Genomic DNA, 25,963 nt, shown 5'->3' on the forward strand with positions numbered 1-25,963 from the left:
CTCAACTGCAGCACTGACCCGGCATTCCTTACTCGCAGCACCTGTCCTGCCCTCCTCATCTGCAGCATTAACCCCGCCCTTCTCGTCTGCAGCACGAACCCCACCCTCAACTACAGCACCGACCCGGTGCTCCTCACTCACAGCACCATCCCTGCCCTCCTCGCCTGCAGCACCTACCCCGCCTGTCCTAGGAACTGAGGGTCGCTCTTTGCAGCAGGAACAAGAACACTGTAAGAAACTGTGCGACAAGAGTTCTACTCCTTTTCTGCTGTGTCTGAAAACTAAAACCCATGTTTCAGCTGGAGCTGGAATAAAACGTGAGGCTGAAGTCCGCATTCCCTGTCAGTTTTACGCATTAGAGATCTCGTAAAGCATTTTTTATTGTGCTGACTGCAGTGACCACATTGCTGGACGGATCCCAGGTGCCATCGCCCGCCGGCCTCTATAGGTGGGACTGGCTGGCTCCTGGATTCCGTGGCTGTGCCTGGGAGCACCGTGACAGGACATATAAGGAGATATATACCGAGGGATGCTAATAGCTGTATTGGGGTAAAGATGCAATGCTTTGATTTCCATCGTGGTCACTTTCTGCAGGCTTGTCTCATGTGTCCCTGTGTGTACTGCATGATGTCAGGCAGTGAGGCTGGGATCAGATGTATGACCATGTATGGTAGAGGCATAGCTGAAGCTCTGATCATAGAGCACGACCCACCTCCCAGTCTCACTGAAGACTGCAGCTTTCACCTTATAGCTGTACATTATTCCCTCCGCAGTCCTGAAGGGGGACTAAGCCACTGTATAGATGCTTTGTGGCTTGATTATTGATGTCAGTGTCAAGGCTGTCTATAAATATCAGCTACACCAGCAGCCAGAACTATTCATTTACAATGCAGTGGGGAGAGGTTACATCCTCTCTTGGGTTTTCTTCCTATCTTTGGGGATGATTTCACCTTACTTATTAACTCACAATTTAGTTTGCTCCTAGGTGATATTTTCACAATTTGTCAATAAAATACTTTTTAAACTGCCAGCTAGCAAGAAAATACTCAAAATAATTTTGACGGTACTTTTTGGTCCACTGTAGTCAGAAAAATGTGGAGGTTGCCATATTTATTTCCTTTTAAACAATACCAGTTGCCTGGCTAGCCTGCTGATCTATTTGGCTGCAGTAGTGTCTGAAACAAGCATGCAGCTAATCTTGCCAGATCTGACAATAACGTCAGAAACACCTGATCTGCTGCATGCTTGTTCAGGGGCTATGGCTGTAAGCATTAGAGGCAGAGGATCCGCAGGATGGCCAGGCAACTGGTATTGCTTAACAGGAAATAAATATGGCTGCCTCCATATCCTCTTGTTGCGGTTTTCCTTTTTTGCCTGAACATCTAGCAAAGTATGAGTAGATCTACCAAAAGTCATCTCTCTCTCTGATTGGATAGCATGGGCGTAACAATCACCCATATGACCGCTGCCATCGCCCATCCTCCTCCTTCTCCCCAACCGCAAGTGCAGCCAATTAGCAAAAAACTTCCCCTCGCTCACAAAACCCATCCCTGCCACCTCCTCCAGCCATGCAGAGTAGCGAGATTGCAATGCATGGGTGCCGGGGGGGGGGGGGGGGGGGGGGGGGGAGTACATTCACACGTCGTAAAGACAGAGGATCTAACCTTTCGACTCTTTAAAAATCTGTATTGTTTGACGTGATGCTGCAGATCTAAAATCTATCCCCGCAGGATAAATGATTGGATGGAATTTGGCAGAAGTGGTGTTTGATGCGGAGTGCTTGTTTAGCGGCACTGAAGGGGACACACTTCCCAGATGTCACGCTGCTTTCATGCAGATAAATGGATGTCTAGCAGGCCATGCCTGGAAACTCCTTTTCTTAAAATCAAGAGGGGGCTCAAAAGTGCTGAATAAAAACCCCTTAACCACTTAAAGGACCACCATCGCAAAAAAATGTAAAATTTAAAATACATGAAAACGCGTAAATAAAAAGTACATTTTGCCCAGAGTAAAATTTGCTATAAATTACATTTTTCCTATGTTGTTGTCACTTACGGTAGGTAGTAGAAATCTGACAGAACTGAGATGTTTTGGACTAGCTCATCTCATGGGGGATTCTCATGGCTTTCTTTATTTTCAAAAGCACTTAGTGAAGGGCAGTCGCTCAGTCCAACTGCCAGAATAGTGTGCAAAAAGGTAGGGGGCAGCCTGCATCTTTGTATAGATCATTTCTAGGAAGGGATTTTGTAAAGAATAAATTAAATACTGAGAATCCCCCATAAGGAGATGGAGTAATCAAAAACCCGTCAGTTCCGTCTGATTTCTACTAACTACTGTAAGTGACAGCAACACAGGAGAGAAGTATATGGCTCATTTTACTCTGGAAGAAACATACTTCTTATTTGTATGCGTTTCCATGTATTTTTTCCACGATCAGCAGTCTCTGGCCCCTTGTGTGAACCAGGATTAACGGGGCCAGTAATTCTTCCCTGCACAGGAACTTGTAACCGTCTCTTCCTGGTAACTTTTGTCTGTCTGTTTCCCGCAGGGGTCGCTCATCAGTGTTATCACGGATTCATTAAAGCTGTTCATGATGGGAACATCCAGTGGGAGAGTCGGACGTACCCGTATCCTGGAACGCCCATCACACAGCGTTTCTCTCACAGTAAGTGGGGATTTCTCTGGCTCCCTTATCTCTGTCAGATGTACGATCAGTTTACTGATGGCAGCAGTAGCAGCCGGTGTGATTTATCCTCTCCTGACAGCTGATGTATTTGCCATATTCCTGCGCACAAGCTCGGTATCTCCAGCATGTCTTACCTCTCTTATCTCATGGCCGAAAGGGATGATTCATCACTGACTGTGCTGCCTCACTGCAATACATCATGTTATATCATTATTCCTCCACCAGGCTGGGGGAGAAGAACGGTAAAGTGTATCTCCATGTAAAACACTATGTTCTTGATTCACAAATAGCATGCCTTATCAATGTTAGCTAGCATGCCTTATCAAAGTTAAAGTGGATCCGAGATAAACTTTTACTCATTGTATAATTGTGTTCCTTCCATATAGTTTATAGGGCATTCCGCAAGCCAAATACTTTTTTTGTTTTGCTTTAATACTCGAATTCCCTATAAACTAAACAAGCCTCGCCCACCACTTTTCCAGAGTGCCAAGGCACTGTAGCAAGGGCTTATGGGAACTCAGTCTGGGCAGAAGAAGGAGGAGGTTACTAGCCAGAGATTTCAGAGGCAGAGGGGAGGAGGAGTATTTGTCACAGGCTGAGGGCTGGAGATGCTATCAGCTTGCCTGTGTGTAATGTGACAAACAGAACATGGCTGCCCTCATTGTATCACAGGAATAAATAACCATAAACTGTTGAAGCTGTTTGCAGCTAGATTTGCTGTGTAAACTATTTAAGCTTTAGATAACATGTATAGACAAGTTACTTGTTATAGTTAGTTTTTCATCTCGGATCCGCTTTAACACACCTTATCAGAGTAGCATAGCAAGCGCTACAAACCTGCAGGGGCTCAGGGCAGGACGAGTGGAGCTCTCGTCATTGCCAATTAGCAGGCATACGTTCGCTATGCTACTCTGATAAGGCGAGCTAACTTTGATAAGGCTTGCTATTTGTCTTAGTGAATCAAGCCCTATATGTGATATAAAGTATACATGTTCCGGTCTTGGCAATTCAGTCATAGAAGAGTGCCAGGCACTTGTCCTCCTTGGCTGCTTTCCAGCTGTTCTACAGTATGTACTCATTGTACAAGCCCCTGTCTTTGGAGGACACAGCCACAGACCACTGGAGCACAGGATGAGGGGAGGGGGAGGAGCACAGGATGAGGGGAGGAGGAGGAGCACAGGAGGAGGGGAGGAGTACAGGAAGGGAGTCGGAGCACAGGAGGGGAGGAGTACAGGAGTAAACAGCTCTGCCTACGTCATATGCCATAAATGGTTTTTTACATGCTATTTGTTTTTATTAGAAAAGCTGGGAATAATAAATCGGTGTAGAAAGTATGCGTTCTAGGAATCCCACTGCATGATAACCGCATTGGTGGGGTGGGGGGTGGTTAATGGGACGACTACACCTGCTGCTCTCTGCATTGAGTCCTATGGGAGAAAAGCGCTTTACAAATGTTATTGTATTGTATTGTATTCATCCAATTATCAGGAAGGGGAGTGACAGTTCAGCCATTCAGCCCCTCCCATATCCTGCAGACACCTCCTCTTCAGAGCCTTCCCATTCCAACCCTTTTAATTATCTGAAATAGAACAGCTTTGTACATAGACACATTACAGTTGAACTATGGGCATTGCACTGGAAACTGCCCCAGGGTGTTTTTACTATTTCTGACAGCTGTTTATCAATATGCGTTCCTCTCGTTTCCCGCGCAGGTGCCTGCTACTACGACTTGAACCAGTCCATGTATGTGTTTGGCGGCTGCACACAGAGTAGCTGTAACGCTGCGTTCAATGATCTGTGGAGGCTGGACCTGAACAGCAAGGAGTGGATCCGGCCCCTGGCCTCCGGTGAGTGGCTGACGGCTGTGCTGCAGGTGGGATTGTTACGTTGTATCGCCGTCACAGGAAGCTGCTGTGACCCACCCCTGCTTATTACTGCGGTCTTCATTTATCTTTCTGCTATATCCAGTGTTTGCTGCTTTACTAATACTCAGAATGAGTCCATCCAGAACTGTAGAGTGGTGAGCATGGAAATACGTTGGTTGACGAGGGTGAATTTTCTGTAGTCTTGGAGCCTGGCCAGTCAGTATGTGCAGAAAGTGTGTTTTGTTGGCCCAGTTATTATTATTATTATTTATTTATTGTATTTATAGAGCGCCAACATATTACGCAGCGCTGCACAATAGATAAAAGGGTTAACATACAAGGTAGGACATACAGGAAACTCACAACAAAACAAGATCATGCAAATGATTTGATAATTTGATAATGTATGTTGGCCTGTCCCAAGCGCTGCCTGCAGCTCTGGACGTTTGACAATGTGACGTGTATACCAAATGTATGTTGGCCTGTGCTGAGCGCAGCCTGCAGCTCTGGACGTGTGACAATGTGACGTGTATGGCAAGTGTATGTTGGCCTGTGCTGAGCGCTTCCTGCAGCTCCGGACGTGTGACAATGTGACGTGTATGGAAAGTGTATGTTGGCCTGTGCTGAGCGCAGCCTGCAGCTACGGTTAGGTGACAATGTGACACATTTCACTCTGAGATTACATTTAATAAATTATACCGACTTTGTAAAAAAAAAGTGTGATTGCTATGTAATTGGTAAACAATGTGATGTGTATGGCAAGTGTATGTTGGCCTGTGCTGAGCGCACCCTGCAGCTCTGTACAAGTGACAATGTGATGTGCATCACAAGTGTATGTTGGCCTGTGCTGAGCGCAGCCTGAAGCTCTGTATGAGTGACAAATGTGACGTGTATGGGAAGTGTATGTTTGCCTGTGCTGAGCGCAGCCTGAAGCTCTGTACAAGTGACAATGTGACGTGTATGACAAGGGTATGTTGGCCTGTGCTGAGCGCAGCCTGCAGCTCTGTACAAGTGACATTGTGACGTGTATCGCAAGTGTATGTTGGCCTGTGCTGAGCGCAGCCTGAAGCTCTGTATGAGTGACAAATGTGACGTGTATGGGAAGTGTATGTTTGCCTGTGCTGAGCGCAGCCTGAAGCTCTGTACAAGTGACAATGTGACGTGTATGACAAGGGTATGTTGGCCTGTGCTGAGCGCAGCCTGCAGCTCTGTACAAGTGACATTGTGACGTGTATCGCAAGTGTATGTTGGCCTGTGCTGAGTGCAGCTTGCAGCTCTGTAAAAGTGACAATGTGATGTGTATGTTGGCCTGTGCTGAGCGCAGCTTGCAGCTCTGTACAAGTGACAGTTCTAGACTGTTTACAATTTGCATAGAAATAAGACTGATTAGCAAGTCATTGGCTATCACTAATGGTACAGTAGCTATATTTGCCTATATACACACTGCTACTCGAGGCCAACCTGTCACTTTCTCTCCTGGCAGTAGCAGAATGCTGGGACACACAGTGTGAGCACACCCAGATGGTGGGCTGATGTTATGGGTGGGGTGACGTTATGGATGGGAGTGACATTCTGGGGTGGGGAGGAAGGATCTTACTAGAAAGCGTTGTCGCCACTCTGTATGCATAAGAGCAGAGTCCATCCACCAGGCCGGCTGCACGCTTGGACGCCACTCTCTGAGGCCTATTTATTCCATTGTTCCATCTGTCAATAATACATGAGAAAGAGTCCATTTGTACCTGAAACACAATGCAGCCATCACACAACAACACACCATCGCACACAATCTTTTTGCTGTTTTTCCCTCTGTGAACTGTTTGGTACAAAATAAGTGTTTATACTGATTTGTCCTCATAAGCTACTACTTAAACATAGGCCTGTCCGGCTTTTACTGGTGTTCGGGAATTTTTGTGTGTGGGTGTTTTGTTTTTAAAGTAGTAGTAGTAGTAGTGGTTATAATGTCATGATGTAGTAGTTGTCATGGTTTGTGTCATATTTTTGTAGTAGTAGTTATGATGCGTGTCATGCTGTTGTAGTTGTGTTCACTGTGTGTCATGTTTTAGTAGCTGCTGTCACAGCGTGTGTGTCATGTTGCAGTGGCTGTCACAGTGCATGTCGTGCTGTAGCAGTGGCTGTGACAGGGCATGTCGTGCTTTAGCAGTGGCTGTCACAGCGTGTGTCATGTTGCAGTGACTGTCACAGTGCATGTCATGCTTTAGCAGTGGCTGTCACAGCATGTGTGTCATGTTGACTTGACTGTCACAGTGTGTGTCATGTTGACTTGACTGTCACAGTGTGTGTCATGTTGACTTGACTGTCACAGTGTGTGTCATGCTGTAGCAGTGGCTGTCACAGTGTGTGTCATGCTGTAGCAGTGGCTGTCACAGTGTGTGTCATGCTGTAGCAGTGGCTGTCACAGTGTGTGTCGTGCTGTAGCAGTGGCTGTCACAGGGCATGTCGGGCTGTAGCAGTGGCTGTCACAGGGCATGTCGGGCTGTAGCAGTGGCTGTCACAGGGCATGTCGTGCTGTAGCAGTGGCTGTCACAGGGCATGTCATGCTGTAGCAGTGGCTGTCACAGGGCATGTCATGCTTTAGCAGTGGCTGTCACAGGGCATGTCGTGCTTTAGCAGTGGCTGTCACAGGGCATGTCGTGCTGTAGCAGTGGCTGTCACAGGGCATGTCATGCTGTAGCAGTGGCTGTCACAGGGCATGTCATGCTGTAGCAGTGGCTGTCACAGGGCATGTCGTGCTGTAGCAGTGACTGTCACAGGGCATGTCGTGCTGTAGCAGTGGCTGTCACAGGGCATGTCGTGCTATAGCAGTGGCTGTCACAGGGCATGTCGTGCTATAGCAGTGGCTGTCACAGGGCATGTCGTGCTGTAGCAGTGGCTGTCACAGGGCATGTCGTGCTGTAGAAGTTGTTGTCACAGGGCATGTCGTGCTGTAGCAGTGACTGTCACAGGGCATGTCGTGCTGTAGCAGTGGCTGTCACAGGGCATGTCATGCTGTAGTAGTTGCTGTCACAGGGCATGTCGTGCTGTAGCAGTGGCTGTCACAGGGCATGTCGTGCTGTAGCAGTGGCTGTCACAGGGCATGTCGTGCTGTAGCAGTGGCTGTCACAGGGCATGTCATGCTGTAGCAGTGGCTGTCACAGGGCATGTCGTGCTGTAGCAGTGGCTGTCACAGGGCATGTCGTGCTGTAGCAGTGACTGTCACAGGGCATGTCGTGCTGTAGCAGTGGCTGTCACAGGGCATGTCGTGCTATAGCAGTGGCTGTCACAGGGCATGTCGTGCTATAGCAGTGGCTGTCACAGGGCATGTCGTGCTGTAGCAGTGGCTGTCACAGGGCATGTCGTGCTGTAGAAGTTGTTGTCACAGGGCATGTCGTGCTGTAGCAGTGACTGTCACAGGGCATGTCGTGCTGTAGCAGTGACTGTCACAGGGCATGTCGTGCTGTAGCAGTGGCTGTCACAGGGCATGTCATGCTGTAGCAGTTGCTGTCACAGGGCATGTCGTGCTGTAGCAGTGGCTGTCAGTGTGTGTCATGCTGTAGCAGTGGCTGTCACAGGGCATGTCCTGCTGTAGCAGTGGCTGTCACAGGGCATGTCGTGCTGTAGCAGTTGCTGTCACAGTGTGTGTCATGCTGTAGCAGTGGCTGTCACAGGGCATGTCGTGCTGTAGCAGTGTCTGTCACTGTGTGTGTCATGCTGTAGCAGTGGCTGTCGCAGTGTGTGTGGTCATGTTCTAGTAAAGACAGTAATTGTGCACACCCATTAGCCTATGCACACCCATTAGCCTATGCTGTAGCACAATATATGGCAGCGGATAGACCGCTGTCTTCACATTCTGCTACAGGGCAGCATGCAGTCAGTCTGGTATCACTGTTGCAGTGATGTGAATTCCCTGTTTGTGCCCTGAGAATGTTCTGCTGAGATATCTCCCACGGGAGGGACCTCGGCTCTGTCACACCCTACCCTCTATTTCCAGGGACGGCTTCTCAGCTATGCATTCACCCAAGCTGGCACGATGCCCTGACTCCGTGCTGAAACCTGCATAGGTGTGTTATCTTCACACGTGACGTATGACCTGTATCGGCGAGGGATGTGCGGAGGGCAGTGCGGTCTCTGACAATTCCTGCACCCTGGTGCGGGGGAAGGGGGGGGGGTGATAGGCTCAGGAATTACTTATGGAGGAGGATTGAGGGGGAGGGGGGGGGGTCTCTGTAGGTTTTTGCTGCAGCAGTCTGCAATATCAATACCAAACAAAACTGTCTCTTCTGAAAAAAAGTTTAATAATTACAACAAAACTAATGGCAACGTTTTTTTCTTATAGCGGTTTTCTCCAGTCGGACTCAAAGTGCTTGAGAGCAATAGCCAGTAGGGGGTGCTCAGTAAGCCAACCTGCACTGGTTAAGGTGCTTATTAACTATACAATTCCTCAGATGAATTGGATTGGAAATGATCAGGCCCACTAACGGGAAAAGAAAAAAAACAACAATCCAATCAGATTTATGGAATTGATTTTAAAAACGGATCAATTCTATTAATCTGATTGAATTGATTAGCAGTTTTGCAGTTGAACCCTGGTCTCCCATGTCAGAGGCGGTACCCTTAACTAGTTAGTACACTTTTGTCATCTGCTGTACTTTATTTCCAAGAAGTGAAATGGTAAAGTGTATAGGTTCGGTTACCTGATCGTAATATCGCGATGTGGGCAAATGCAAACTACCGTTGCCCGCTGATGTCATGGAGGATCTGCCTCCATCCATGGACCTAGGAGGCAGTACAGGGAGATGCTTATATAGAGCATTGGTGCACATCCCACCGATGTACAGGATCAGGAGGACCTAACAATATGCTAGAGAAAACCATCCACTCAGAACTCATGTACATAGCTACAATATAAGTAAGTGTGTGTGTGTGTGTGTGTGTGTGTGTGTGTGTGTGTGTGAGACTTGCAGATTGTTGGCATCAGGGAAGTTTAGCTCCTCTGTGATTTCCCAGCCAAGGAAGGAATGTCTGCAGACTTGTCACCACTCCAGGGATATTGTGCCTCTCCCTGCGACAGACTATATGTACAGCTATAAATATATAGTGATGTGCTTCCTCATCTCTAAACAAAACACATCCAATGTATTCAGGTTATCCTGGAGCTCAGATATCAGAAATAAGAGACAGTACTGGCGCGGCACCTCTGAATGGACTGGCTATCAGAAACCACATCCTCTGCCTGTCCTGGGAAAACTCACTGCTTCTCTCCTGCCTGGTTACTTGCCACAAATAAAGGCCCCCGCCCCTTTTTCTGCCGCATGTGAATCCATCTGCCAACCATTAGGCACCATTACAATCAACAACAGAGGCATCAGTGCAGTGCGTAATACTGCCCGCCTCCTCCAGATATCCTCCAATGTAACGTTCACTGATGACAAACTGTTCCCCATAATTGTCCTAGCCCCGCCTCCTCCATAAATACTAGTCATCTTCTATGTCTTGCCAATCCCTCTTTCTCCAATGGGAAACCATTCCTCCACCCTGTACCGGAGACTACACACGTGACTCAGAGCCACCAATGTCCTCCATCCTTCTGGTGGCAGTAGAGACGCAGGGACATCGCTGGTACCAGATGCCTGCCAGAGCCATGTCACTCAGAGCCACTGATGTTCTCCACAGCCATCCGTCCTCCTGCCTGAGCCACTACAAGAAGGATGCGTGTCCATGCCGATCATCACCCGGGCAAGCCAGCAAGCCTTGCACATGCAGGGTCACGCAGCAAGCAACCATATGGGAAGAAGTTAGGAGATGGAGGACGTGAGGGCTTCCACTGCGCCTTTACCTCTCCTGTTGCCGAGCAGGAAACAGCAGCATAGATGAGGGTCATGAGTTGCTAGCAGGCATGGGTTATGAGCAGCAGCGGGGACCACCAACATAGACTGGGGACATGGGTTGCTACTAATGCGGATGAAACATGGGTTACTAGCGTCGGGGACCAACAGCATAGACGGTGACATGGGTTGCTATTAGTGCGGTGGAGACAAGGAGCACTAGTGGGGAACACCACCATTGATGGGGCGGGCATTACTTGCATAGACCCTAGTGTAGCATTCACGCTACAAGATGCACCTACTTTTCCCCCCACTTTTGATGGAGAAAAGGTGCGTCTTATAGTCCGAAAAATACGGTATATTGCGCTTTTCTCCTGGTGGAGCTGCAGCCACTAGGACAAGCTCTTTAGGCAGTAGCAGTGTTGGGGAGTCTTGTCCAAGGTTTCCTATTCAGTAAGCCAGCACCTATTCAGTAAGGAGGAGTCAAGATCTGAACAGGTCTCCTGTGTCAGAGGCAGAGCCCTTAAAGAGAAACTCCGACCAAAAATTTAACTTTATCCCAATCAGTAGCTAATACCCCCTTTTACTTGATAAATCTATTCCTTTTCACAAACAGACCATCAGGGGGCACTGTATGACTGATATTGTGGTGAAACCCCTCCCACATGAAACCCCTCCCACAAGAAAAGTACGTACTTTTTTGGCAGTTTCCTGTCTGTGAACCTTGTTGCATTGTGGAAAATAGCTGTTACAGCTGTTTCCAACTGCCAAAAACCATGCAGCAGCTACATTACCTGCCAACACTAAAATGTTCACTGGAGTTCCTCTTTAACCTATTTTGGTTCCTGGACGTAGTTTCTACGTCCAGGAACCATGCGCGCTGCCGCGCGCGTGCACGCGCACTCCCGGCCGCAGATTCGGTAGCCAGGGAATCAATGTATTGGGCTACGGTGCCCGATCATTGATTCCTTTCCCCGCTGAAAAAGCGACAGCTTCTCTCAGAAGCTGCGCCTTTTCTGGCCGTTCCCTTCCCGATGCGTCACTGTAAGCGTATGTTACGCTTAGAGTGACGTCATGTAAACAAACTCATGGCCGCCATCTTGTGGCCAAAAAGTAATACTACACCTGTAAAAAAAAATTTTTTTAAATTAACACACATTTACATTATAAATCTATTGTTTACCTCCCACCCTCCCAAAACTACCCAAATAAAATGTTTACAATAAAAAAAAAAAAAAACCATTACAATAAAAATAAAAAAAAACATGTAAATATTTACATAAGGGTCTAAACTTTTTAAATATCAATGTAAAGATGAAATAATTCTATATTTTTTTTATTTTAAACTTGTAAATAGTGATAGATGCAAAATGGAAAAAATGCACCTTTATTTCCAAATAAAATATTGTCGCCATACAGTGTGATAGGGACATAATTTTAACAGTTTTATAACCGGGACATATGGGCAAATACAATACGGGAGTTTTAATTATGGAGGCATGTATTATTTTAAAACTATAATGGCTGAAAACTGAGAAATAATGATTTTTTTCCGTTTTTTTCTTATTCTTCCTGTTAAAATGCATTTACAGTAAAGTGGCTCTTAGCAAAATGTACCCCCCAAAGAAAGCCTAATTGGTGGCAGAAAAAACAAGATATAGATCAGTGCATTGTGATAAGTAGTGATAAACTTATAGGCTAATGAATGGGAGGTGAACATTTCTCACGTGAAAACGACGGAACCTGAATGGGTTAACCACTACACCATCCAGCCACCTAAAGGTAACTACCCATTTCCATAAATTGCAGAACTGATGGAATGTTGAAAGCGCATAACCCTACTACACCGCACAGTAAATCCACCATTTCGTCTGTGGCCACTGGGGGACCCCCTGACAGGTGCTGATGGTACCCCCAGGGGACCGCGGACCCCACATTGAGAACCACGGCTCTGCACAATGGGAACATGAGGCTGACTTGAAGAATGTGTAAGTGAAAGAAAGTTGTTCAGTATAGCAATTGTATTATACGTGAAGTATTCTCTTACTTTCACGATTGTTCAGATTGGTCCTTTACTGAGACATTAATATTCATGCAGTAGCAATGTTATGGAGGCTAAAGGCTTGTTGAATGTTGCATTTTGTTATTGTTATTATACTTTGGTAAACAATTACCACAACTATAGTTTAAAGTAGACCTGAACTTTTGCACAGGACAAAAGGAAGACACAGAAATTCACTTTGTATGTATTTAGAGAGTTTAGCCTGTCTAATTCCCCCTCATCTGTGACTAATCACAAGTGTAATTTGATCTCTCAGCTGTGTCAGTTGGCTGCCTCGTCAGAGCAGCTAATTTGTAAACACAGGATGTTAACCCTATGTCTGCTTCCATGAAAACAGGAAGTAGACACACTGCAGATTTATTGCAGGAATTGTATGTGCTGTAACAAATAAATGTTTTTTTTCTTTAAAGGTTATTATGCTGCTGCTTATCTTTTAGAGCAGAGAGGAAGTTCTGAGTTCATGTCCGCTTTAAGAGTACTGAACAGCTCAGTTTTAAGACTGTAAAGTGCATTTCTTGTTTAGATCAGAGTTCCTGCTTAATGATCTTATATCCTGGCTCTCTTGTGCAGGTTCCTATCCCTCCCCGAAGGCAGGAGCCACACTGGTTGTCTACAAAGAGCTGCTGGTTCTGTTTGGAGGTTGGACTCGGCCCAGCCCATACCCCCTACATCAGCCAGAGCGCTTCTTCGATGAGATTCACACATACTCGCCATCCAAGAACTGGTAATGTCACTGCTGTCATTCTCTGCTGTGTTGCATGAATACGGGTGTGTAATTACAGATTTACCGTATGTTGTTTCTGACATACACGGAAGACAGCGGCCATTGTACATATACATCATTAAAGAGAACCCAAGGCGGGGTTCTTACATCGCAATCCATATACAGAGGCTGGGTCTGCCTATAGAGCCCAGCCTCTGTTGCTATGTAGCTTCCTCCAAAGCCCCCCCTGCGCGCTGTCAGACCCCATAAAACACAGCCGCGCTGGCGACATGCAGCGTGTCACAGCCGGCTGTGTTTATCTCACTAATGTTAGCTTTTCCGCTCCCCCGCCTCCTGAATCGCTCTGGTCCCCGCCCACGTCCCTTCCCTCCCCGCTGATTGGAGGGAAGGGACGCGGGCGGGGACCAGAGTGATTCAGGAGGCGGGGGAGAGCGGAGACTGACATTAGTGAGGTAAACACAGCCGCATAGCGCGGCTGTGTTTTATGGGGTCTCGCAGTGCGCAGGGGGGGCTTTGGGGGAAGGTAAATAGCAACAGAGGCTGGGCTCTATAGACAGACCCGGCCTCTGTATGGGGATTGCGATGTAAGAACCCCGCCTCGGGTTCTCTTTAATAATTATTCCAATATTTGTATAGCACTTTTCTCCTGGTGGACTCAAAGTGCTTGCGAGGCAGTCACTAGAGCGCACTCAGTAGGCAGTAGCAGTGTTAGGGTGTCTTGTCCAAGATCTCCTTGCTGAATAGGTCCCTGCTTACTGGATAGGAAGAGCTGAGATTTGAACCGAGGTCTCCTATGTCAGAGGCAGAAGGTTTAGAACCATTGCTTTCAGTTTTCATTGCCTTTAGTACCCATAATCCTCTATATGTATCTATTGTGCTGATTATCATTGAAATTGCTCTTTGCCTCCCTCTATAGGTGGAACTGCATCGTGACCACACATGGTCCACCACCAATGGCTGGACACTCTTCTTGTGTTATTGGGGACAAGATGATCGTCTTCGGGGGATCTTTGGGATCTCGCCAGATGTAAGTACTCATCCATAGAACCTTCAAGTAATTACAAGGTTCTGATTACTCAGATGTTGATAGATAAAGGAAAGATTTTTGCAACGCGATTTGAGCACTGATTTATTATTGGTTTTTCACTTATCCATAGAAGCCTGTTCATTTTTACCACTTCTGTCCAGTATGAAGATTCATAGACTAAAAACACAGTATGTCGGACAGGTTTTATTTTTTTTAGGTAGAACTTCATACTACACTAATGTGAGAAGGCTGATGTTTATGCAATCAAGATTGTACAAATTATGACATCTTGTAGTCTTATAACACACACTTTAATTCGCAGGAGTAATGATGTCTGGGTTCTTGACATGGAGCAGTGGTCTTGGTCAAAGCCAACTATTTCTGGACCGAGTCCTCACCCCCGAGGAGGACAATCTCAGGTACAAGAAGACAACTATCTTTCGAAGTGTGACTTGCAAGAGTCCCCACCCCTCTGTCCATCTCCTTGTGTACTCCGTAGGAACCCTTGCCCCTCTGTCCTTATCCCTGTTTAACCTGTGCAAGACCTCACTCCTTCTCCAAATTTACTCTACAGGAGCCCTCACCAATCTGTCTTTCTCCTAGTGTAAACTGCAGGAGACCTCATCTTTCTGTCCTTTTCCAAGTGTAGCCTGCAGAAATTCTGACCCCTCTGTCATTCTCCAATTATAACCTGCAGGAATCCTCACCCCTTTGTCCTTCTCCAACTGTAACCTACAGGAATGCCCACAACTCTGTCCTTCTCCAAGTGTAACCTGCAGGAATCCTGACCCCTCCGTCCTTCTCCAAGTGTTACCTGCAGGAAGCCTCAACTGCCTGTTTTTTTCCAACTGTAACCTGCAGGAATCCTAACCCCTCTGTCCTCCCAGTATAACCTGCAGGAATATTTAACTACCTGTGCTTCTCTGTGTAACCTGCAGGAATCCTCAATCACCTGTCCTTCTCCCAGTAAAATCTGCAGGAACCCTCACCCCTCTGTCCTCCCAGTGTAACCTGCAGGAACCCTCACCTCATTCTCAGCGTGTGCGTCCTGCCATAGTTTTTATTAATGGCACTCTGATGACATTTTAATGCCCTTATCTGTCTTTTCTCCCTCCTAGATCGTTATTGACAGTGAGACCATTCTGATCCTGGGGGGCTGCGGAGGTCCTAATGCTGTAAGTAGCAGTGCGAAGGCAGACAGATGTGCAGATTCTCCTCACTTGCAGAATTCATGAGATGCCAGTCTTTATCCTGTAAGACTGGCGTCTTTATCCTGTAATGCTTTGGGAAAGTTAGATTCAGTGGGGCTGCTGAATCCAGAAAACGAAAGGGGTGGGGGGTGGAACAGAGAGGTAATTTAAAAGAGAATCTGTAACAAAAAAAAGAGCCGAGGGGGTACTTTGGGAGGGGGAAGTCTCTGGACCTAAAAGTGGCTTTCCCCATCCTGCTCAACCATCTTGTCCAGCACTGGCTCCCCCAGACACCGAGCGTCAATAATATTTACAGTTGTCGCTGTGCACATGCACAGTAGCGGCTCTCCGCTCAGGCTCCGGGGAAAATAGCTGAGCCCAGGGCTGTATTTACCATAAGGCATTGTAGGCACGTGCCTACAGGCGCCTGATGAGGAAAAGGCGGCTCACTCTCCTCCCTGAGCACCTCCCTCCCTCCTTCCCTATGCAGAGTCCTGATGAGAGTGTAAATGAGAGGTTACAATACTCACCCTGCTCTTGGCACTTCACTGATGAGATCTCCCTTCAGTCAGGGGCACCTCTAGTTACTTAATACTGAGGTTCCTCTAGCTACCTCATATTTGGGGGCACCTCTAGCTTCTAGCTATTGAGGGTACTTTTGGCTACCTAATACTAAGGGGCACTTGTAGCTACCTATGACGAGCAAGGGTAATAAGGAAGTTGACAGCTGGGCCAGGCAGCACACTTGCGGTGCGGTTTGGTGGGGGTGTGTAGGTTCATGGAGGGTGAAATCTAGGGTGCCAGGACATCTGTGGTTATAGGTTCCTGTGAGGTAAATCCGGGCCTGGCTGAGCCTGTTTGGGTCTGCTCTACTGCGCAGGCGCATACGGCTATTTCCACCCGAGCGGAGATCAGCTACTGCGCATGTGCCCACGCTGACAAAACGGCGGACATGGAGATCCTTGGGGGTGGGGGGTGTGGAAGTCACTTACTTACCAATACACCAAGATTTCAAAAATAAGTCAGGAGATGAAAAGAAAAACATATGGCTTTATTCAAAAATGTCACATGTATACATGCGGGAAACCCAGTTAAGCCTAGCAAAAGGATCAAGGCAGGTTAAGGTTTCTGGCTTTACTTCCGCTGTGCATTAGTTCTTATACCCCAAAGTACGTAGTCATGATGTAATTTTACTTGTCCAATAATAATGTATGTCTCTGAGAGTTTTTCTTCTTTACTCAAGGAGGGTGGAGAATTCCCACAGCATTGCACCTGGTATGGTCTCCAGCACACAATCTATTCAGCATCTTGCTCACATAGTTACTTCCAAGGTCTTAGCTTGCGGGACTCGAATCATCCTCCGATGGGAGGTTTGCAGTGCCAGGCGCAGCATATCTGTTTAGACATTCCTGAAAGATAAAAAAACTCACACAGTACTAGGTCTTAGCTAGAGCATGTCAGCAATGAAAGAATCTGAGTCTAACGTTAAAGGGTAACTCTATTTATCTGAATCATCTGTGTTACATTGGCCTTATTAAACATTAGTGTCAACTTATATCTATTAAGTGCATATATATGAAACTTGGATTAACACACAGCTATGACATTAACAGGGGTCCCAGTGCTCGATACCGAGGAGGAAGAGGGAAGCCTCCTCTGGTCTGAGTGTTCTAATTATTTCTTTGAGAGGTAACTGTGACAAATCTATATTGTGGCTAACAGTGGTCTAGAAACCTGTGTAACTAACTCTGGGAGCACTAACACTTTATTGGGTTATGCCCCCTATATAAGTTAGTTACCCTATATTGCATAGGAGCTATCACCACTGGTCAATACAGTAGGCAAGCCTTTATCTGCTCAAGTCTCTGGAACTTGTTAGAAGCTGGCCTTGCATTGGTTAATGCAGGCCTCCTGATCACTTAAAGAAAATCTGTACTGAAAAAAAAACACTCTGGGGGATACTTACCTCGAGAGGGTGGAAGCCTCAGGATCCTAACGTGGCTTCCCCGTACTCCCTTGTCTCGGCAATCCAGCGCTGTGTCCGCTCGAACAGCCGTGAGGTAAATATTTACCTACCGGGATCCAGCGCAGGTGCACTAGCAGCTCTTCGTTTGGGTTAAAACGGAAATAATCGAACCGGATCGTATCCACTCTACTGGACAGGCGCGGTTCCTATTGCACCTGCGCAGTAGAGCGGATACGATCGGGCTCAGCTATTTCCGCCTTACCCGAATGAAGAGCCGCGCTGGATCCCGAGAAGTAAATATTACTCGCGCCTGCACACCCTTGTCTAACCTTTGTTGAGGGACTTTTGAGGGAGCCAGCACTGGATTCCCCCAAGGGACCCTGAGGCTTCCCCCTCCTGAGGTAAGTCTCCCCCAGAGGGTTGTTTTTTTTCAGTAGAGTCTCTTTAAGGACAACTGAAGTGAGAAGAATATGTAGGCTGCGCTATATATATATACAGCTAATCTTGTCAGATCTGACAATAATGTCAGAAACCCCTGATCTGCTGCATGCTTGTTCAGGGTCTATGGCAAAAAGCATTAGAGGCAGAGGAACAGCAGGGCTGCCAGGCAGCCCCCACATACCTCTCACTTCAGTTGTCCTTTAGATTTCATCACACTCTGTCTCTGTTATCTGTTGTAAAGAGGGTGATGCTGGCATCTCTCCGTATAGATAACCGTGTACCATGTAATATTGTGTCTCTGGCAGCTCTTCAAGGATGCCTGGCTGCTGCACATGGGCACCAGTCCCTGGACCTGGCAACAGCTGAAGGTGGAGAATGAGGAGCACGGAGCTCCGGAACTGTGGTGTCACCCAGCTTGTAGGGTGAGTCTTATCCTCTACCGGAAATGCCAAATCCCAGCAATGTGACCACAAAGATTCCGGCTCACTGCATCTCTCCCCAGACACTGGCTGTGTGTTGCACGTGAGCAGTGACAGTGTCTGCTGCGGGAGTGGCGAGGGGTGACCCCGGCACACACTATGCTAACACTGCATCAGATGATGCATTCTTAGGGTGCCCATACATTACTCGATTTTTGGCATCTAGCAGAAATACGATCATAATAATCTAATCTGGCAGATGTCGATGCCGCAACATATCCACCCAGTAGATTGGTAGGATTGATTGGGCATGCTGGAAGATATCAGCCGCAAGGGCCTGATCGTGTGCATGGCAGTAACAGCAATCGATTTCCCGATGACCATTGGACCGAGTATTCCCTTAAGTATATACTGTATGTGTCCCGCCATCACCCCCCCCCCCCTGCTCCTTCCCCAGGCTGGTGGTGAGGGTGGCACGCTCCTCTGTCGCGCCGGCGAGAATCCTTGCCTCCTCCGGTGTTCGGTGTCGGTGTCCTTGAATTGTCACCATGAGCAACTGTACTACGTGACACCGCTGCATGGAGTGACACAGGTGCCTGCGGTGACCATTCAAAGAGACACCGAACACTAGAGGAAGCGAGTATTCGCTTGCAACACTCACCATGGGCCCGGGAGGGGGCACTAGAGCGATTTCGATTGTACTGGAAATCTGCCTGCAGTGTGTGAGCAGGCAACAGATCACTCTCTAATCAGATTCGCTCTATCTAATGATTGATCTGATGGCACATTGAGTGATGTACTGTATGGTCCACTTTTACTGTTTCCTGCTGCTTAGACAGAAAAGCCTATTGTGCTCAGAAAACAACTCCCCCTGCTGGGAATGTGGGGGTCTGCAGAGTATTTATTTCAGTACTTTCTATTGGCAGCTTGCATGGGTTCTTTCTTGGGAAGTCTGCATTCCTTTCAACAACCACTAGGATTCCAGTGAACTATTCTTGTAGTGCTAAATATGTGAAGATCGATGTCTGCCTATTGTCACCATTTGGAAACTGCTATTAGAGTAATACACCCTGGAAGCCAATGCCCAGACCCGGAACACAGGAAAGAATAAAGGGCACTCCACCAGCTGCCTGTGATTATCTCACACAGGAGACTCGCTTCTCGTGATGAAGGACCTCCTTCTGCAGGGTGTCAAACTCAAAAACAAAGTGGGCTGAAATTAAACACTAGGACCAGGTTTCAGGCCAGTGACCACCTCACTCCCTTATAAAGTTCCCTGGTGATAGTGACCCCCCCCCCCCCCCATACATTTTTCTGGCGTCTACTGGTCCTTCTCTCCCCTATACACTTCAATGGTGTCTAGTGGTCCTCCCTCCCCTATACAGTTCCCTGGGGTCTAGAGGTCCTCCCTCCCCTATACAGTTCCCTGGTGTCTAATGCTCCTTCACCATCTATTATTTGTTGCATTTGTAAAGCACCAACATAGTACGCAGCTTTGCACAATAAATAACTAAGTTAATATACAAGGAACTCTCAACAAAACAAAGAATCATTGACAACAGTAGTTCAGTGTCTTCGGTGAAAATAGAGTATTCTGGTCTGCAAGAAGGGTGTCTCGTGCCCCTCCCCCTATAAATCTCTTTGGTGTTTAGTGACTCCCCTCCCCTATACAGTTACCTGATGTCTAGTGACCCCCTTGCACCCCTAAACTGTTCCCTAGTGTTTAGTGATCCCTTCCCTCCCCTATACAGTTCCTTGGTGTCTAGTGCTTTTCCCCTCACTCTGCCATTTGGCTTACTGGTGATCTAGGGTTTCACTCCCAGGGCTGTAGAATTGGTAAAAAAAAATCATCCAACTCCTCAGTTTATGAAACCACCGACTTCAGGTATTAAAAAAATTCTCTGACTCCACAGCCCGGTCTCCCCCAGTATAGCTTCCCTGGGGTCTAAACATTGCAAAGTGGGAAACCTCTTGAGGGCCAGAGTTTGACATGTATGTCCTACTAGGTATAAATTCGTGTGACTGGAGCCAGTGGTGTGCTGCTTTGTTCTTTCCTGTCTGCTGTCACCTTCATCTGTCTTCCCAGTATAGAAACAATGTTTCCTTATTATTTTTATGTAGGCCTAGCCTGGTAATTGAGTCTTTGTGTGTCTCGCAGGTCGGGCAGTGCGTGGTGGTCTTCAGTCAAGCACCCAGCGGCCGCGCTCCTCTCAGTCCAAGCCTGAACTCCCGACCTTCTCCAATCAGTGCCACAGCCCCCGCCCTGGCTCCAGAGTCTCGGGAGTACCGCTCGCATTCCCCCGTCAGAGCGCCAGATGAAGCCCCGTGTGTCAATGGTCGCTGGGGAACCCTCAGGCCCAGGGCGCAGAGACAGGCCACCGGTGGGTCCCGCGAGGGCAGCCTGTCTCCCGCTAAAGGCGACAGCCTGTCTCCTGTTCTTAACGGAGGGAGCATCTCGCCGGCCGCATCTCTGGACAGTCCCCTGCAGGTCATCTCTCCTCCTTCTGCTGAAAGCTGTGACCACAAAGTCTCTCACCCTCTGGCCACCCGCAGGGGCTCCCTCCCTGAACATAAGGAGCTGTGTCTGGGTGCCGCGGACTGCACGTGGAAACGGAGTGACGTGGATGTAGATGCAGTGGGTAGCAATCCTCCGGAGCAGACAAATGGAGTCCACACACCCCCTCATATCTCTTCCATGCTCTCTGCTGCTGTGTCACCTGGAGCACTTCGCCGGGGCCTAGAAGCAGTCCGAGCCTTTACATCTTCATCCCCATCACCCTCCTCTTCTTCGGGAGGTGCTGCTAACCCGGTCAGCCCCCCGAATCTCACCTCCCCCGGTTCACCCAGTAGTGGAGCCGAATCAGTATCAGTCCGTCCGGTCCAGCCGGCCCAGGGTGACAGCCACTCCCTCCCTCCTATCGCCCGCCGTTTAGGCCACCACCCGCCCCAGTCCCTCAACGTGGGAAAGCCCTTATATCAGAGCATGAACTGCAAGCCTATGCAGATGTATGCCTTGGACATTCAACACACCCGGGAACGGGGCCGGGTAAAATGGAAGCTCTTTAACAACAGCTCTGTGGTGGGCCCTCCTGAGACCAGTTTACATACGGTGGTTCAGGGTCGGGGGGAACTCATCATCTTTGGAGGACTCATGGACAAAAAACAGAACGTCAAATATTACCCTAAAACCAACGCCTTGTATTTTGTGCGAGCCAAAAGATAATGTGGACTTGTGACTGTTCAGTGGAACATCCTCCGCTTGTTCCCTTTCCACCCCTTTTACACTACTTGACCCTTTGTGGTTTCCTCCTGGGATTTCTGATATGAGATGGGCGGCTTGAGCATTTGACGATCATGTTGAGGATGTCCCTTGGTGCATGACTGGTCTCTGCTGGGAGCCCCGGCAACCTACAAAGCTGCTGACTTTACAGCGAAGGCAATACTACTACTGACACCCTCTTCTCCCCTATACTCCCCAGCCTTCAGAGCCATAGGGTTTTCTTGATTGGTGTTCCCCCACATGTGTACTGGCAGCTCTCCCTCCCTATCTGCTTGGTCCAGCTTACACCAAGTCTTTGTTGCTCCTCCCTGTTTAGGTTAGAGAAGGTGAGAGCTGTTACATGGGTCCAGTAGGCAGCAGCTGGCAGAGGGGTTCTGTGTTGGGTAGAGCTGGGAGATGAGGGTTGGGTTCTGTATCTGTGTAGCTACTCCCTTCTTGGAGGATGCAAGGGTATAGTGCCTATGCTGGGCTGATACTGGAGGATGCCAGGGTATAGTGCTGATACTGGAGTATGCCAGGGTCCCTATACTGGACTGATACTGGAGGATGCCAGGGTATAGTGCCTATGCTGGGCAGATACTGGAGGATGCCAGGGTATAGCGTCTATAGTGGGCAGATATTGGAGGATTCTAAACCCAGATAAAAACGAGGGTATGCTCCACTATATATAGCCAAAACTTTTGCATGTTGGAGTTTATAGTAGCCAACACAGTAAACCATCTTTAAATAGGTATCACTTTATCCTTGCCCGTTTTTCTAGACAAGATGTAGAATAAAAGTCAGGTTTGACAAGCGGAATATCCAGTAACAGCAAAAACAGCCTAACAGGAGGCTTTCTCGCCGTGAAACAGGCCAATTTTGCTGTTACTGGACATTCTGCTTGTCGTACTTAAATTTTCTTCTATATCTTGTCCAGAATGAAAATGAAGATTATGCAAGAATAAAGTGCTAGCCATTTAAAGTTTGCAAACTTTTTGGCTTATAAAAAATACTGAAGGATGCCAGGGTGTAGTGTCTTTACTGGAGGATGCCAGGGGGTGCCTATACTGGGCAGATAATGGGAGGATGCCAGGGTATAGTGCCTATACTGGAGGATGCCAGGGGGTGCCTATACTGGGCAGATAATGGGAGGATGCCAGGGTATAGTGCCTATACTGGAGGATGCCAGGGTATAGTGTCTATACTGGAGGATGCCAGGGGGTGCCTATACTGGGCAGATAATGGGAGGATGCCAGGATATAGTGCCTATACTGGAGGATGCCAGGGGGTGCCTATACTGGGCAGATAATGGGAGGATGCCAGGGTATAGTGCCTATACTGGAGGATGCCAGGGTATAGTATCTATACTGGAGGATGCCAGGGGGTGCCTATACTGGGCAGATAATGGGAGGATGCCAGGATATAGTGCCTATACTGGAGGATGCCAGGGGGTGCCTATACTGGGCAGATAATGGGAGGATGCCAGGGTATAGTGCCTATACTGGAGGATGCCAGGGTATAGTGTCTATACTGGAGGATGCCAGGGGGTGCCTATACTGGGCAGATAATGGGAGGATTCCAGGGTATAGTGCCTATACTGGAGGATGCCAGGGGGTGCCTATACTGGGCAGATAATGGGAGGATGCCAGGGGATAGTGCCTATACTGGAGGATGCCAGGGTATAGTGTCTATACTGGAGGATGCCAGGGGGTGCCTATACTGGGCAGATAATGGGAGGATGCCAGGGTATAGTGCCTATACTGGAGGATGCCAGGGGGTGCCTATACTGGGCAGATAATGGGAGGATGCCAGGGGATAGTGCCTATACTGGAGGATGCCCAGATATAGTGCCTATAGTGGGCAGATACTGGAGGATACCCGGGTATAGTGCCTATAGTGGGCAGTAGTGATGCAGATACTGGGGTTCTGGGACTTCTCAGTGGCTGATGAGTTATCAGTGCTGCTACTTCTGCTGCTCATTCCATTTATAAAGATCAGAATATTTCTATATAAATCTGCCCAATGCAGTCCAGCATGCAGCAATGGCCATTTTTAAAGGTCTGCTTTTTATAAGGTTAAGTGGTGGTGTGCTGTGCCCAACTCCGAGACCGCCCTCTATTAAACAGGATCAGAATCATTACTGAATATCTGCACTGCCGCTGTTTCCTGGGCAGCTGGTGTTTCCACACTCTCCCCACCCTCCAGGTCTCATGCAGCAAAAGTTCCATTTCAGCTGCTGAGGTTGGTGCCTCTTATGTCTTGTGCTCGATGAAGGAACTCTCTTCAAGCGGCAGAAATACATTTACCTTTGTTTTACCTTTTTTCACGTATTCTGACTCCATGAGTGGGGAGTGTGTTTTGCAAACTGGTGTTCCCGAACCATTATAAGTGGAATTCTGGAAATCCATTCAGCCACTAGAGGGCAGTAGATGGGCTTAGTGGGCTCCTGGCATAAACCTTCAGCTTTTACTAGTGGGGTAGGGTGTTACCACCCGTTCAGATATCTTGTTGTTCATGTTCTGCATGACAGAGGTTCCCTCTCCCATCATAAAAGTGTGATAAGAACAGGTGGTGGGACCTGCCATTGCTTCCCATTGTGTCTTAGGAACAGGAAGTTACGTTTATAAATTAATTCCCTACACAGAGATTAACTTTATCTTCTCATCAAAAATGGCTTGGATCCAGTCAGAAACTTCTTTTGAGTCATTTTTTTGGAGAACCTATTTGTATATCTAACTAAGCCATTACCCCAGATGAAATGAGACTAGACTTCCCAGCTAGTGCCACCAATTAGAGGCTTGGCTTAACGCAGACACGATGATTAAAGGACACCTGAAGTGACATGTGACATGAGATAAACATTCATGTTCAGTCCCAATCCTGCATAGAACTACCCTGTGTTCCTTTTTTCCTCACTGTTAGGGATAAGTATACAGGGCTGTACAGGACTGCAGTACAATTCTCAATGATAACTAATCAGAGGTCATAGAACTACCGTGTACCTGAGAAACACTTCTTCTGAGAGAAAGGAACACATCAAAAATGCAGTATTTCCAATATTTGTATGTGTAGGCTGTAGATGTCACCAACTTTGCATACTGCGTAGTAATGACAGTCCAACAGTTGTCAAATGACTGTCACCTTTGCAGAAGGAATCCCCACCTCCCAGTCACGTGAGCCCTTGCATCCTGTCAGGGCAGCAGCTGTCACCTGTGTAGAAGGAATCCCTGCCTCCCAGTCACATGAGCGCTTACATCCTGCCAGGGCAACAGCTGTCACCTGTGTAGAAGGAATCCCTGCCTCCCAGTCACATGAGCCCTTGCATCCTGTCAGGGCAGCAGCTGTCACCTGTGTAGAAGGAATCCCCGCCTCCCAGTCACATGAGCGCTTACATCCTGCCAGGGCAACAGCTGTCACCTGTGTAGAAGGAATCCCTGCCTCCCAGTCACATGAGCCCTTGCACCCTGCCAGGGCAGCAGCGAGAATAAGAAGGGTCAGTAGCTATTCTTTCCAATTACACCAGTTTCAATGGTGAAAATATTTATGAAAATGTAGTTTCTTTCTCCTTTAGGCCCAATTATGAGTCAGAAGGATTATGGAATGCTATGAATTAGTCTGTAGAAGTTATTTAAACCTGACTTGGAATTTTCTGGGTTCCAGTAATGATGTTTGCCCTAAGAGCAGCCATTTTGGGTTGCGGCCTTCACCTGCAGAGGAGGGGTATGGGGGGGGGGGGGGGTGTTTAAGTTGCTCTGTACGCTTTGAGGGGGGACTATAGACGTTTTTCTGCTCCAGACACACAAACTACTGGTGTGTTACAGTGCCTGAATCCACACGCACACTAACGGATACAATTAAACAATTACATTAGTGTTTCACAAATGTGCCTCGTCTTTTATTTCTAGGGTGCTGGGGTTCGTGTATCTGTGACCTGGCCAGGTATTTGGGGGGTTGCCTGTTCCTTGCAGAAGCAGCACTCTACCCGGCAAACACTGAGACTCTGTACAGCTCAAATATTCAGCTTTGCATGGATGGTAAGATTATGGAGATATGGATGCTGGAAATTCGCTGTTTCAGGTCTGCTCAAAAGTTTTTACAATGTCATGTGATTTACAAATTACCATTCCATTTAAATTTGCAGCCATTCCCTTAACCTCCCTGGTGGTATGATTATTCCTGGACTTTAGGGTTTAAAAACGGTGAAATTTTTTCACACTGCAGTGAGATCTGCAGCAGCCCTGAACTTACCTCCCTGTAATCCAGCACTGCAATTCTAACGCTGTCCTCCGGGTGGCGCTGTAACCCTGTATTGAGATCACCATCTATCATCATGGCAACAAGCAGCAATCTCGCCAGAGGGATCCAGAGCGTCTGTGGACTGGAAGAAGAATGGCTGCCTGGGGGTCAGGATTCTGGGGGAGGTGAGTTGAAACACCTGCTGTGCTTAAAGGGAAGGTTCAGGGAGGGATAAAAAAAAATAAAAATCTGCATCCACTTACCTG

At 47.7% G+C, this 25,963-nt stretch overlaps 1 protein-coding gene across 1 annotated transcript in view; it reads left to right on the forward strand.

The window, feature by feature from the left end:
• FBXO42 (F-box protein 42) overlaps positions 1–25,176 on the forward strand; it is a 43,796-nt gene extending 18,620 nt beyond the window's left edge. Inside the window, exons 3-10 of the mRNA XM_068241618.1 lie at positions 2,549–2,665; positions 4,399–4,533; positions 13,006–13,159; positions 14,076–14,186; positions 14,509–14,605; positions 15,305–15,361; positions 18,089–18,205; positions 20,361–25,176. Of these exons, the coding sequence (XP_068097719.1) occupies positions 2,549–2,665; positions 4,399–4,533; positions 13,006–13,159; positions 14,076–14,186; positions 14,509–14,605; positions 15,305–15,361; positions 18,089–18,205; positions 20,361–21,425 (1,853 nt within the window). The 3' untranslated portion in view covers positions 21,426–25,176. The remainder of the gene's footprint in view (positions 1–2,548; positions 2,666–4,398; positions 4,534–13,005; positions 13,160–14,075; positions 14,187–14,508; positions 14,606–15,304; positions 15,362–18,088; positions 18,206–20,360) is intronic.
• Positions 25,177–25,963: the final 787 nt, after the last annotated feature.

The sequence above is a fragment of the Hyperolius riggenbachi genome, chromosome 6 (genome assembly GCF_040937935.1).
Source record: "Hyperolius riggenbachi isolate aHypRig1 chromosome 6, aHypRig1.pri, whole genome shotgun sequence".
Lineage (NCBI taxonomy): Eukaryota > Metazoa > Chordata > Amphibia > Anura > Hyperoliidae > Hyperolius > Hyperolius riggenbachi.